The sequence below is a fragment of the Hippocampus zosterae genome, chromosome 12 (assembly GCF_025434085.1).
Source record: "Hippocampus zosterae strain Florida chromosome 12, ASM2543408v3, whole genome shotgun sequence".
In the NCBI taxonomy this organism is placed as follows: domain Eukaryota; kingdom Metazoa; phylum Chordata; class Actinopteri; order Syngnathiformes; family Syngnathidae; genus Hippocampus; species Hippocampus zosterae.
This window is the reverse complement of record NC_067462.1, coordinates 3144957-3159110: the sequence shown is the minus strand read 5'-3', so window position 1 is coordinate 3159110 and position 14154 is coordinate 3144957. Positions and strand designations below refer to the sequence as shown.

The 14154-nt window shown below is 43.6% G+C and overlaps 1 protein-coding gene across 1 annotated transcript; it reads left to right on the top strand.

Annotated features, from left to right (window-relative positions):
* Positions 1 to 5178: 5178 nt before the first annotated feature.
* lonrf2 (LON peptidase N-terminal domain and ring finger 2) lies at positions 5179 to 13508 on the top strand. The gene is made up of 12 exons (XM_052082732.1): positions 5179 to 6528; positions 8632 to 8750; positions 9329 to 9451; positions 9525 to 9680; positions 9913 to 10123; positions 10311 to 10410; positions 10489 to 10603; positions 10698 to 10819; positions 10915 to 11101; positions 11352 to 11486; positions 11573 to 11722; positions 11866 to 13508. The coding sequence occupies exons 1-12, from the start codon at positions 5820 to 5822 to the stop codon at positions 12022 to 12024; spliced, it is 2286 nt and encodes a 761-aa protein (XP_051938692.1). The 5' UTR covers positions 5179 to 5819; the 3' UTR covers positions 12025 to 13508.
* Positions 13509 to 14154: the final 646 nt, after the last annotated feature.

Here is a 14154-nt window from a genome sequence, read left to right as displayed (position 1 = left end):
CATCGTAATAACACAAATCCTAATACATGCCGCGAGACAGCTCCTCGAGATATACATGATAAAACAATTATTCCCGATGCTAATATTTTCAAAAACTCTGTAGGAAGTTTCGTGTTTTACCTTAAACCATCTAACTTTGTTGCAGAGCTCCGCCTATATGGCATGTCCAAAACTAAAATATCTTGTAATGTCAGCAACCTGTCTGGGAGATCAGGTTCAAATTTGGTAGCCGTTAGTCAACTCTGAGTCGTTTTTTTTTTTTTTTATTAACAAACACGAGAAATGTGTCAAATCAGCCTAAAATTGATGCTTTAAACCAAAATGGCCGACATTCTGTTTTTTCAGGCATGGCTTACTGAGACTTTGTTGTGGGAAGATTTATTTGAAACATGTTAATTGAAATTCATTTTATGAATGATTCAGGGGCAAACCTGTCTTCTCGATAATTTCTTTTCTGCGTTTATTCACTATAGACATGCCTACCACATTTCATGTTGCGAGATGAAACTATCTTAAGGGGCTAATTATTTTGAAAATATTCCAAGTATCCCTAGAAATGGCCCAAATCCCAGCCAGCAGCACTTTCAAACCAAAATAGCAATGACAACCTGATCATGTTGGATTTGGTCTTAATTTGACATGCTGGTGCTAGGTGCTATGATTTTTTAACACTCTGGGTGACCTTGAACAACCTTGGCAATTACAACCAGGGTCCGGCTTCTCCGTCCTGATGGAAAGGTCGCACGTTTGTCGTCATTGTCGGGACAAACATAATTAAACCCTTAATGCCAGCGTTCCATCTGGCTAAATACACCTTTGTCTTCATTAGCCAAACGTATAGACACTTCTTGTGCCATGTCTATCTATCTAGCTATCTTGCTAGCTAGCTAGCTAGCTACCTAACTATCTATCTATAAGCTACCAATGTGTCAAAAATGAGACACAAGCAATAATGCGGCCCGTGTATCAATAATGAGGAAAACTACAACGGCAGAAATGCGATTAGTGAAGCAAAGGGAGAACAATCATCCCGTATCTGCCATGTTTGTGTGTTTATGTGTTTGTCATTAACTTTTTTACAGCGCTCGCTTATTGGCGGTGCCAATCAATAGCGTGTGTGTATGACGTAAAAATGTAACCATGGGCATGCCTGGACATGTTTTACAACATTACATTTAGGCTTCTAGAGATATGATACACATGCAGTACTGTATATACATATATATATATATGTATATATATATATATATATATATATATATATATATATATATACCGCATACAGTACACGGTTTACATCTTCAACTCTTTTTCTCTGTGCAAATTTTAGATTAAGGGTGGCGCCCCCTGGTGAATCGTATGGCCGCGTTTTTGTCCTTTTTTTTTTTTTTAACGCTCTCGGGTTCGACCGCCTGACGGAAAGGCGGGCAAGTGCGCTGACTTATGGTCGTAATAAGCCAGAGGGCATCGACGTGCGGCTAACATCGGCACTTGATAGACGTCGTAAAAAATGCTCGGCGACCCGGAGAGCCTTTCTACAACATGACGACAACTGCTGCGATAAAAGAACCTTGCGCTCTTTCTTTTCATGGCGAATCATCTAAATGCGATCCAGCGTCTTATTGGTCGTGTCTCATTTTTGATCCATGGCTTGTCTTAAAGCTTAGCCCGTGTTTGAAACATGGGATGTCTTTTTTGCTTATAGCTCATTTTTGCTTATGTATTATTGTTGGCTTATGGGCTGTTTTTAAGATTAGCTCGCATTTTTGACATAAGGACCATCTGTCTTAACTTTGTCTCCGTTTTTCCTTGTATTGTTGACACGCGAGCCCCTTTATGGGTGGTCTCATTGTTGCTTATTTCCCTTATTTGTAAAGTATACAATGTCTTGCTTGTTTCTTTCTTGGATTTATGGTCTTTCCTGTTGGTTTGTGTCTCATTTTCACATGAAGTGTCATCTTGCTTCTGCCTGATTTTTGACACACGTCTCATTTCCGATGGTCTGCTGTCTTTGGCTAGCCTCATTTTGGACATACAGGCTGTATTTTAGCTCATGTCTTATTTTTTTTTGATACATGAGCTTTTCTATTACTTATCTCACATTTTTGACATCGATTGTATCAACTTCTTGCTCCAAACGACAAGTGTACAAATGTTCCTACACTGCCGGTTTACTGTACAGAGTATAAAGGCCCGGATCAAAGCCAATTGCATTACAGTCTTCTCATAGGGTTTTGATTTGATCACAAAATATTGCATTAAAACTTTATTTTTTACACGAGCAAAGTTTTCGTCAAACAAAACTATATACAGTATTGCACGTTTGTATTGTGCATTCTCTAAGGAGACACTTTATTAGGCACACCGCTAAAGGAGCGCCATCAAAAATGCCGACTGAGAGGCACAAAATGTTGATCTGTAAAAATTTTGCAAGGTGAAAAACATTGGGGGATGTGCTACGTTTTTGGGAGCCACAAAAGTATACCAAATTGGTAGTTATCATATTTTGTGAGGCTCTCAATTTGGAGAGGCATGGAATGTGAGAAATAATTTTTTCCATCGCAGCACGCATGCAAGTGTGGTGGTCATTCAAAGGAAATCATCATGACCGAGTCACACTCAAAAGTATTTCTCTTTGACGTAATTGTCAAGCTGCTGTAAAGGTCCTGCGCGACACACTGGCCAATTAAAGACACTTTCACTCCTGACTCGAATTCGCTGGGAACAGGCGACCTCACCACATGACAGGCGGCGTGTGAATCGGTGACATGTGGGCGATTGGATGGGCGGCAGTGAAGGCCTTTCACATGCCTCAAAGGTCAAAAGCACAACTCACAATTTCATTTTGTGTGTATGACTAGTGAGCATTGCGGTACTATCATTAGCGATATGAATTGGATTGAATTATTGATGAAGATTAGAAAGTAGCAGTGGTCGAAAGAAAAGGGGAGCAGATCATTGGGCGTAAACATCCATCCATTATCCGAGCCGTTTATCCTCACGAGTGTTGACGACATCCTGGAGCCTAACCCGGGTGTCTTCGGGCACACCCCGAACTGTTTTCTAGCCAATTGAAGCAGGCATGAATATTGAATGTAAAAGACGGAGCTCACATTGCCACCGGGTGGCGTGTGTGAGCATAATTTGGGGAGGCAAAACATTTTCCGGGCCACAAAATTCCAGGAGGAAAATTTGAATTTTTTTTTTTTAAATGTGTAAAAAAAATTGGAGAGGTGACATATTTGGAAGATTTTGTAGGAGTAAAATTTTCAGGTTTTTCATAACGTTTTGGGAGGCACCAAATATTTGAAAGGGTGAAGTGTTGAGATGCACAAGATTTCTGAGTTGTCAAATATCGGAAAGCAAATTATTTTCAAAGCCACAAAATTTTGGAGCGCCAAAATTTTGGGGGATGTGTAAGACAAGGCAATGCAGCTTTATTTGTACAGCGAATTTCATACAAGGTAACGCGATGTGCTTCACATAATTAAAAACGCAGCATTGAAAGGCATTTACAAACAAATGAATTTAAGACATTTTAAAGTAAAATAAAAAAATTAAAAATACTTTACACTTACTAAAAGAACATACTGTAACGAAACAATACTTTAGAAATTTGGATAATGGAAATAATTTAAAAGACCTTAACTAAAACAAATTTGGGGAGATGCCCGATTTTCGGTGATGCCACAAAATTAGGAGAGTCGTGAAAATATTGGGAGAACATTTTCAGTGGCGCACAGTTCTGGAAGGCCCCCAAAAAAATGTCTTCTGTTAAAAAAAAAAAAAAAAAAAGACAACCGCAAAGTGTAAAATTTCCAACATAGGACTTCTTGACTGTGAGGCACTCTTGAGCAAAATTTTCGGTGGCGTAAACTACTGGGAGCAGAAATTACAGCAATAATTTAGAAGTAACTCAAATAATCCACAGCAACATGTGACTATGACTCCATTCAGTGCACACGGCAACACACACCTGTCCCCTATCTCCATGGGGAGTTGAGTCATGAGAGTGCAGTCAACACGTGAACACACACACACACATACACACACACATAATACATAGCATGCTATTAAGTTGCATAGCGGAAGAAATGAAGAAGGAAAGACTACCGGTAGCTTTTCAAAGGTTTTCCCACCACTGGGACTCATCACCTGTACAACACAAGTGGCAAAAAAAAAGAAATACTTTCAGGAAGAATAACTGTGATATTGTAGTTGCACAAGTGTGCACACCCTAAAACTGTCAATGTGGCTGTGTTCTGAGTTGACCAGTCACATTCCATACTGACGGTAAATTGAAGTCAGCACACACCTGTTATCATTTAGGATGCCTTTGATTTACCTCAAAAAAAGTTCAGATGTTTTAGTAGGCTTTTCCTGACAATGAGAGGAACAGTAAAAATGGTGGCAGGTGTGTGCTAACTCCCACTGAACACGAGGTTGTATGTGCTTGGTTGATTCCAGACACAGCCACACGGCCAGTTATAGGGTGTGCCCACTTGTGCAAGTCGAAAAGACTTCATTGTTGTGTGGAATATTGATATTAACTATGCGTTTTGCGGTGAAGGAATGTTCTGCGGACTTTCTCTTGGGAATTTTGATAATATTGTGTTCTTTTAGTTGATTTCAATTGCACAAGCCAGCGTTAAGTGGGCTCCGGCCAACGTTAGTTAACGACCACGTAACATTTAGTTGCACAATGACTAAGTGGGTCACAGTTTGTCTTGGAACTTTGTTTGTGCGTGTGTGTATTCGTGCGCGTGCGTGTATTCGTGCGCGTGTGTGAGTGTCCACTTGTATAATAACAATTCAAAAAGTATATGCAACAGCAACATGCTCCAGAAAGGCAGCCGCATTTGTAACACTGCTTATATAAAAGCGTTACATAAAATAGTTAAACGAGCCCAGTGAGACCGCCGAGTGTCGTCATTTGGGGTGATCCTTACACATATTTTACATGCCGAGACGTTAATGACCTCGTGTGAATATGATGTGTGATATATATCTATAAATATGTATGCACATATGTGTAATCGTGTGCCTTGTGTTTGCCATTCACACAACGGCGAGAGAAGGGTTATACAACAACAATACAAGCACGTTATATAAGTGGGACATGCGGCCAGCCAATGAGGAAGCTCCTCGCACGTCACGTGACGCATTTAAGCGAATGGGACCAGGGCAAATTCATCGGGCAGCAAATTAGCAGCGAGCAGATTCTCGCCGGAGTCGACGTCTGAACCGTCCTGGCAAAACCTTCTTGGGGAGAATCGACAAGAAAAACAGCGAGTTTTTATTTTTCACGTATTCATTTTGTTTTATTACCCGTCAAGGAGAGCGTTTTGTTAACGTTCGAATTGTATAGTCGTTCGGGAGTCTGGATTTGTTGGTGGACGTCGCTTGGTTGTGTGTGATCGGAGTGGCTAGGTCGGCGGTAGCTCGCCGTTAGCTAACTATTTAAAAACAACAGCAGCCGGAGGAAAGTGTACGCGTAAATCTGCTTAAATATACCGTTCTTTAATTTGTCGTCACAGTTCTTTTTTCCCCCTTTTCTTTCATTACTGAGTGACGTGATATTAATCTAAGCTTTATATTGGCCAAACCTCACCGGCTTCTTTTACTCGTGTCAAATAATAAGAAGAATAATGGGCACGTAAGAATCCGGTGTGTTGAATCCAGAACGAATCAGAATTCACTCCTAATGCCACGTACAGGACCACATTCGGGTGTTCGGTTGGACGGCAGGGAGATGGGATTCGTCGTTTAACTCGTATTTTCGGGGTTTTTAATAGGTTAAATCGAGTCTTTATTTAATCATGGAGGTTGAGACGCTAGTGCACCCGCTCTCCCACCCGTCCGCTCCGGGCATCTGCCCCGAGATGCTGGAGGTGGCGGAGGAGGCCACCCGCGCCGGGGACTTCAGTTTAGCCGCCGAGATCTACAGCTCGCAGCTGGCCGACCTCCAACAACCCGATCGGGGCTTGTGCCTACGCAAGGCCGACTCATTGGTGCGCGCCGGACGGATCTCCGAGGCGCTGGACTCGTACTGCTCGGCGGCCAGCCTGGGCAAACTACGGCCGGAGGAGTTGCCGCTACTTGTGGAAAGCATCGCCCGGGGCCTCCGAGAGAAGGAGCTGGGCCACCGGATCGCTGCCGGCGGGGAAGAAGATGAAGACGAGGACGCCGAATGGGGAAGCACTGAAAACGACAGACTGGACTTGTTCTCTTGCGGGTTGTGTCGGTGTCTGCTCCACGAACCTTCCACGGTGGAGTGCGGGCACACATTCTGCAGACGCTGCCTGGAGCCCGACACGGTGACGGACTGCGTGCATTGCAAGCGAGCTTTGGCCCGTAAGGACAGCCTGCCTAACGGCCGCCGGCTGGACGTGGTGCTCGGCGGCCTGCTGGACAAACTCTTCCCTACCGAGAGCCGCGCACGTCGGCTGTGGATCGACGGCGAGGTGCTGCGGCAGAGTCGGAACCTGACGGAGGCCTTGCAGAAATACGACGAGGCGGTGGAATTAGGTAAGCGACAAGAAACTTTTAAATGTTTTATATTTTGCAACAAGTGACCTACTTTCACCCAGCCCGCTTCAGGGTGTCACCACTTGGTGGCACTAGTGTGGGCTACACGCACACAAAAGGGCACGTTACATGATTATTACCCAACAAGACTCTCAGCACAGTGCTTCACATAGTTAAAATACAGAATCATTCATATAAACTCATCCACCATTTTCTCTTGTCGCATATCTAATTTCTTCACCGACTTAATCAGAATGATAGAAACTCAAATACATGCTCAACCGAATGAAAGTCAATATTATTTTTCATCTCACTTCACACAGAAAAGGGTCATAAAGTGCCTCACTGGATGACTGTAGACTAGCCAACATTTTACATTAAATACAAGACAAAAGCAAGTCTGTACAAATGTTTTTCTAAAAGTGTCTCCAACAATGATACGGTACAAGATGTGCGTCATAATGAAGTCATAAATACTGCATTGCCGTGACAAGAGTCACACTTATTAAATACGAATGTGCACATGCGCTTTTAAGTTGCCTCGTTCTCTCATGAAAGGATGACGCATGTGTAAGACTTTAATGTTTCATAAGTGCTTGCGCGTTGAATAACATTCAGGTCATGGTTCTGGATGTGATATGTAACCGCGTAGCTGCTATGCAGGGCATGAGTCACACGTGGGCTTGCTAAAGTTCACTTTGTCCAGGCAGGACGGGCTGTTTTGACCAGATTGGGCAAAAGTGATTTGGACATTTGGGGGACAGTTTTCTGATCAGGATTTTCTGAGTGTGCTGCACATCCAATTCACTTCCACCTGGAAATGAGAACGACTCGGAAGCCGTGTTACTGGCAGATCGTCTGTTGACAACAGATTGACTGTTTGCCTGGCAAAAGGCACGACTGTGGTGGCTGGGATGGAAGCAGTCGGGCTGGCCTTGGCGACTATTGCAGCGACATACGACGCCTTCTGTCATTTTACTCACGCCACATGCCAGTCGCAGACGTTGCCGCTCATTCATCAAATGACAAGTCTCCATTTTGGGAATTCTGGGAAGCTTCTCTGTGCTTTGCGGAGCCATTTTAAAACGGTCATCCCACATTATGGAGTCACTGAATCCTTCTCATTGAACAACAAAAGGCTCTCCACTCATTTCCATTCAAATTTATGTAATATAGAACATAAGGGCTGGGTGTAGTCACCTACCTTTTTCACTTTAATAAAAGCAAATCACATTTTTACTTTTGTTTTCTTTATTTCTCCTTCTAAACAACAATTGAAACGCCATTTATTTTAACGCGTATTACTAGGAATGTTCCGATCCAATCATGTGATCGGAAATCAGGGTCCAAAATGTGATTTTCAGCTGATCCGCTATCGGATACAAGTGCCAAATCTTTAACTTGCATTATTAGCCACAGGAAGAAAAAAACAAAACGGTGTCAAAACATGACGTGTACACGACTGTTCAAAAATGTGGGGTAACCAGACAACCGAATCTTTTGAAAAGTCGGGGGAGCACTTTGAAATGTCCTTCTATATGGGGAAAAAACGCACTTTTGTGTAGCATATTAACAATGTATAGATTGTATTACTGATTGATTACATTTTAGATTAGCCAGAAAAATATGAAGGGGCATTTATAAATCACCACAAACTTTGGAACGCAATTGGATGTCAACATGATCCTTAAAGCAGATTTTTTTTTTTAACAGTTAACCATCATAAAATGAACTGGACAAAATGTATGAGAACGCGTCAAAATGCAACCTCGCCTCGAGTTTCTCACATGTGGATAAATCCCCACTTTTATGACGGGCACTGGCTAACAATAGCCACACTTTGCTCCCTTCCTTATTGCCTGGTTGTTTTCACTGTCATTCCTGGTGACACTCACTGCCACGCCACGTTTGTTGTCTTTAATACAATGCGGCTTGGCCAATAAAAGCAAAAAAAAACGCTTGTCATTAGCTCTACTGATCGGTTCGCCTATTTTCTTGTTAGCTGTCCACGTGACAGCCTTTCATGTCACGTTCCAAGTAGCAGCTGGCCTACTTGTGCAGCCACTTGACCTGCAGCTCTCGTTTGTGTGTTTGTGCGTGCAGCGCCATCTACAGGCCGCCTACTGTGCCAACGGGCTGAACTGCACATGGAGATGAACAACGTGAGCCGGGCAGTGCAGGACGCGAGCAGCTTGTGCCAGATCAAACCTCTCTGGCCAAAGGTGAGACGGACGCAAGCTTGCTGGGAAAATAGAAGAACTGTTAGCAGTCAAATGACAAAATATTTTTTTTCTAACATGTGAGTGTAATGTTAAGACAAAATTCTGAATCATTTTTCTTTTGTCTTTTTTACTTTTCATTTGGTATTTCTCATTCAGTTTCTTTTTTCGTTGTATTTTTTTTACATTTGTAATATAAATTTAAAAGTGTTTCATTTTTACTTTTATTAGCTTTTGTCTTATTTGTACCTTTTTTTAATTTTCCCCATTATTTTTTCAACATTTTTTATTTTTACATTTCTCTACATTTAGAATTGTTTCTCGTATCTCCACTTCCTGTTTCCAAATGTTTACCCTTTTTCACATTGGAACAGTGCTTACATCAATTTCCATTTTTTTTAATGTTTTTTTTTTTAATTTTATTTTTTACGCATTATATTTTATATTATTTATACCATTTTGCATCCAGTTGTTGAAAACGCAAGAACTGAAAGAAGAGACCTTCTTATGGTGCAGATGGATTCTTCGATAAAATCCATCCTCTTCTGTAACATGTCATTTGTTTGTCGTTGTGTTTGTAGGCTCACTACCTGAAGGCCACCACGCTGAGCAAAGCGTCGCGTAACGATGAGGCCCTGCAGGAGTACTTTCTGTGCGTGGCTCTCAAACCTAACTGGACCAAAGTCAAACTGGAGGCGCAGAAGGTAATGCTGACGTCGATCTCGTCGTTTTGTCCATCGTCGCGTTGGCCGTACTTAAGTCTTTCCTTCGACGCAGGTCCTCGCCGAGCTCTTCTCCTCCGTGTTCGAGAACCAAGACATACCCACGCCTCTGCACCCCCTCCAGGGTGGTGTGGCTTCACGCCCCATCAAGCCCCCCGTCCTACTGAGGACCCTGAGGCCCCTCACGCAAAGGCCTGCGTCGTCCTCGCAGGTAAAAGGGGGAAAAAAAGTAGAAACTATTTGATTTTAAACTTGTAACATATGCAGTGGTACCAAAATTTTGGAGTGGCTCAATTTAAGAGATTTTCAAGATGAGAGTTGAAACTTATCAGATTTATCAGTTCCTGCTTTTTTTTTAACAAAAAAAAGCTATATTTTATTGAGTCAGAACTGCTTATCTGTCCTTCATAATGAGGGTTTTTTTTTTGTGTGTGTGTGTACAGGAATCTGATACGAGCATGACAAAAAGCGCCTTGCCGGATGAGTCCTCGTCCAGCCCGCGGACGTTGCCCGCTCCAGTAGCCGAGGGAAGTGGCACCAACAGCAAGAGCCTGGCTGACGTCCTGGCCTGCGTACCAGCGCCACCCACTGGCCTTAAGAGGAAGCAGAGTGATGACGGCTTCTTCAATCCTCCCTCCAAGCATCTCAAATGTGGTAGGTAACTTCACAACTGTGCATTGAAATGCTACAATCAAAACGGAAAAGAAGGGAGGGAAAGTTGGCACATTCTCAGCCGGTTGGGTTTAAAAATAAATAAAATTAAAAAATGTAGTGGGCCATACATTGCCAGCCGTAATGGAAGAGTAGCTCTGGTTTTTAAAATGGCCGTCTCTTTCTGCAGGCGAATCGAGCAGCCTCAAGATGGCGCCGGCATGCGGGGGGAGAGTGGTTCCCGCCGACCTGTTGGACAGCGGCGACCTGGAGTGTTCACTCTGCATGAGGTGAGTGGCCAGTCACTTAACTCTGCGGAGGATGAATTCCCACACGTTTCTCTAAAGATCGTTGTTGTCGTCTTCCAGGCTGTTCTACGAGCCAGTGGCCACGCCTTGCGGCCATACCTTCTGCCTCAAGTGTCTGGAACGCTGCCTGGACCACAACCCCAACTGCCCTTTGTGCAAGGAGAACCTCTCAGAGGTGACTACTGCTCATTTTCAGGCGTCAGGCACGTACACAGCATTTTATTTGCAGTACTGAATAAGTTCTTTTTTTGTTGTTTTGCCCGCATCAGTTTTTGTCGACCCGAGGCTACAACAAGACGCTGCTGATGGAAGCGGTGCTGCAGCGCCACTTGGCCAGCGAGCTGGCGGAGAGGAAAAAGATCCACGAGGATGAGATGAAGGAGCTCTCCAAGTGAGTTTTCACCCGGTGGCGCCGTGACCCCCCCCCTCCCCCTTTTGCCAAAATATCGAGCCGTGCCACTCACCCGTGAAATGCTCCCATTGCAGCCTGAACCAGGAAGTGCCCATCTTCATCTGCACCATGGCCTTCCCCACCATCCCGTGTCCGCTGCACGTGTTCGAGCCGCGCTACCGCCTCATGATCCGCCGCTCCATGGAGACGGGCACCAAGCAGTTTGGCATGTGCATTGCCGACGAGCTGAAAGGCTTCGCCGACTACGGATGCATGCTGGAGGTGAGGGCCATCTCCCGTAAATTGCCCACAAATTGGTTCGTAAAAAAATCTTTCTCTGAGCAAATCATTGGTTCATTTACTTTACATGTTAAAATGACCGTAGATTATATATTTAAATCAAAATGAGACCTTGATATTAAGTTTGACCTCCACCACACCCCGCAAAAAAACAAACAAACAAACATGTGGCCCTTGAGTGCCATCATTCATCCAGTGTTACAAAACTAACTCAATGGGCTCTTCTCTCCAGGTCCAAGATGTGAAGTTTTTCCCCGATGGACGCTCGGTGGTGGAGACCATCGGGGTGTCTCGGTTCAAAGTCTTAAGTCACGGCCAGAGAGATGGCTATCACACTGCCAAAATCGAGTACCTGGAAGACAAAAAGGTAGGGCCTGCGTCCCAATCAATCGTCTGGTGACCTAAAAAAAAAAAAAAAAAGATGCACCTCCTCATGGAATCCAAATGTTGCAGGTGGAAGGCGAGGAGTTGGTGGAGCTGCTCAAGCTGCACGACGCCGTCTACGAACAAGCCAGCAACTGGTTCACGTCGCTCAAAGACAACATGAAAACGCAAATAGTTAGTCACTTTGGACACTTGCCCAGCAAAGACCCGGACCCCCAGGTGAGAACCGCGCCCGCAATTCCACGTTTCAGTTTCATTTGTAGTCTTTGAGTTCAGGAAGGTCCTCCCTTATGTTGTTTGAATAGCAACTAAAACCCGTTTAGGCAGCGAGACTGAATGTGTCGTTTCGTGTCTTTGCGCAGTCGAGCGGCAGCGGCCCGGCGTGGTGCTGGTGGCTTCTGGCCGTGTTGCCACTGGAGAACCGGGCCCAGCTCACCATCCTGTCCATGAGCGCCTTGAAAGACCGGCTGGTGGCCATCCGAAAGGTCCTCATCTTTGTCATGCGCAAGAGGCCGCGGTGACGACGGGCCGCCTCACCCCCCAGAGCCTCCGCAGACATTTGTGCATAGTCCAGTCATTTGCGTGTTATTGTCGGCCCAATTCTTTGTGTGCTAATGCGCCGACGCCGCAGCTTCTTCTCTTTCACGGAAAACAAGATGACAGCCATTTCCTGCAAGTAAGGCTTCTACTTCAGCCCGTTTTGGCAGAAAACGAGGCGGCAAACCAGTCTGCGGAACGTCACCATACAATTCTGGCATTACTATGGTATAAACGTTTTTTGTTGTTGCTTAAAAAAACAAACAAACGTCCTTGTCGTACTTTGATTCAATTGCAACCACAGCCCATTTCGTTAGCTTGTGAGAACCTTATTCCAACACACTGTCTTGCTGCTACTTGCAAGTGCCATAGTGTAAGTAAACCGTTATAAAAAAGCCAGAGTTTGCGATGTTTTTAGTTCCTATGCAGCCCGTGAAGGCAGCAAAGTAGCCAGAGGAACGTCAATCCATTCAATTAAGATAAGATATCCTTTATTTGTGCCGCGTTGGGGAAATTTACAGTCAAGAGTTCAGAAAGGAAAACACTGGGTCGGAACTACAAATTTGATCCTCTGGTTGAAAGCGGCCCTGTTTTACTTGGATGCGAGATGCAGCCCATTTAGGCAGCACCCTTACTTTGGGAACCTCACTCCCCCACTCTGTGCTGTAGCTAGTATGCAGCTATGGCACTGTTTGGCACCAACCGTTTAGTCGGCAAACTAGCCCGGAGAACCTCAGCCTGTTTATGTAATAACTCTGCAGCTATATAAGCATTCTTTTTCGATTTCATGTTAACTGTACAGACACACAAAAAAGGAGAAAAAAAAACATGCAAAAACTCGAATGTACATAATCTTCCGCGCTTGGCACATTGCATATCAGTGCTAGTTCTCCCAACCAGCATTTGTTCTTCTCCATTCAGTCCTAATGGCGGCGTGCAATGCTATTTGGCAGCACCTTCCTCTTCTCTCTGGTGTTGCAGTACGACTGTTGATGCTAGAATGTGAGTTGTTCAGTGTTGATATAACACAGAGGCCTTTTTCACATCTTTTGCTTGTGCGGTACATTTACAGACTTTTCTCACCATGTGCATGTGAGGCATTTGCGATGGACTTCCTGAATGTCGATAGCAGCATCTATTTTTTTGAACTCGAAAGCACTTAAAAACATGTTAGTTTGCACTCTTGCTGTCTGTCTGATGCGTGAAAATGAAAATTGTGGCTCATTTAAAGCAATTTTTTTTTTAAAGTTACTGTCCGGTGTGGTTTTAAATGACTAGAGAGAATGTTCCGGTGAGAAAGGCTAAATGTACCGTAGATGCGCTTTTTCTTTTGTCCTTCCAAATGTTTGTGATCTCCCTGACTCTTTAATAGGTGGGATTTACAACATGTGTGCATTTCCCTGCGATTGTTTGTAAAGGGAGATGTTGTACTTATTTTTTATTGCCAATAAATAATATGAATTCATGATTTTTCTAGTTTTCTTTTTAAAAAAAACATCTATGTATAGGAATAAAACTTGCCTTGTTTTGGAACTCGGCCTACTGCGCTATCATCTTTTAATATGGGTTATTATGGTGAGGCTTGTAGAATTAAATTTTGCAATTTTTTTAGGTGATAATTTGTTCACTAAATTGACCAACCACTGATCTAATGTAAAGTCTTCACATTTGGTAGGCCAGCAGCAAAAAAATCTGAGTGGCCGGTTTTCAAAGGATCCGCTCAAATAGGCAAAAATGATTGTAAAATAGACACTTTAAACCTAAATGGCTGACTTCCTGTTTGTTCAGACCTACCATCAAGAGACTTTTTGGGCGAATCTCCTGGTAAAAAAATGTCTCCCACATTAAAAGGTCTGAGTTTTCCTTAAGTTTGAAGGACCCCAAGCCTGTATCTTGTGGATCTTGTCACTGTAGATATGAAGACCAAATATCAGATTGCCAGCTCAATTTCCCAAATGTATTAGAGCACCTACGCCTTATGGCCGCAAGATGTCGGTGTTGTCAAACTTAATGTGTGCATTATGGACGGGGTTCAGTCACTTTTTCATGGATCATTTTTTTCTGGTGCAATACATGTGTAAAATAGCGATGATATTAACTATACAATTCCTTTA

Coding starts and splice junctions, on each gene's coding strand:
- lonrf2 (XM_052082732.1), top strand. CDS start 5,820: ATGGAGGTTGAGACGCTAGTGCACCCGCTCTCCCACCCGTCCGCTCCG. Junction 10,604..10,697: donor GCAAGGAGAACCTCTCAGAG/GTGACTACTGCT, acceptor TGCCCGCATCAG/TTTTTGTCGACCCGAGGCTA. Junction 11,723..11,865: donor GCAAAGACCCGGACCCCCAG/GTGAGAACCGCG, acceptor GTCTTTGCGCAG/TCGAGCGGCAGCGGCCCGGC.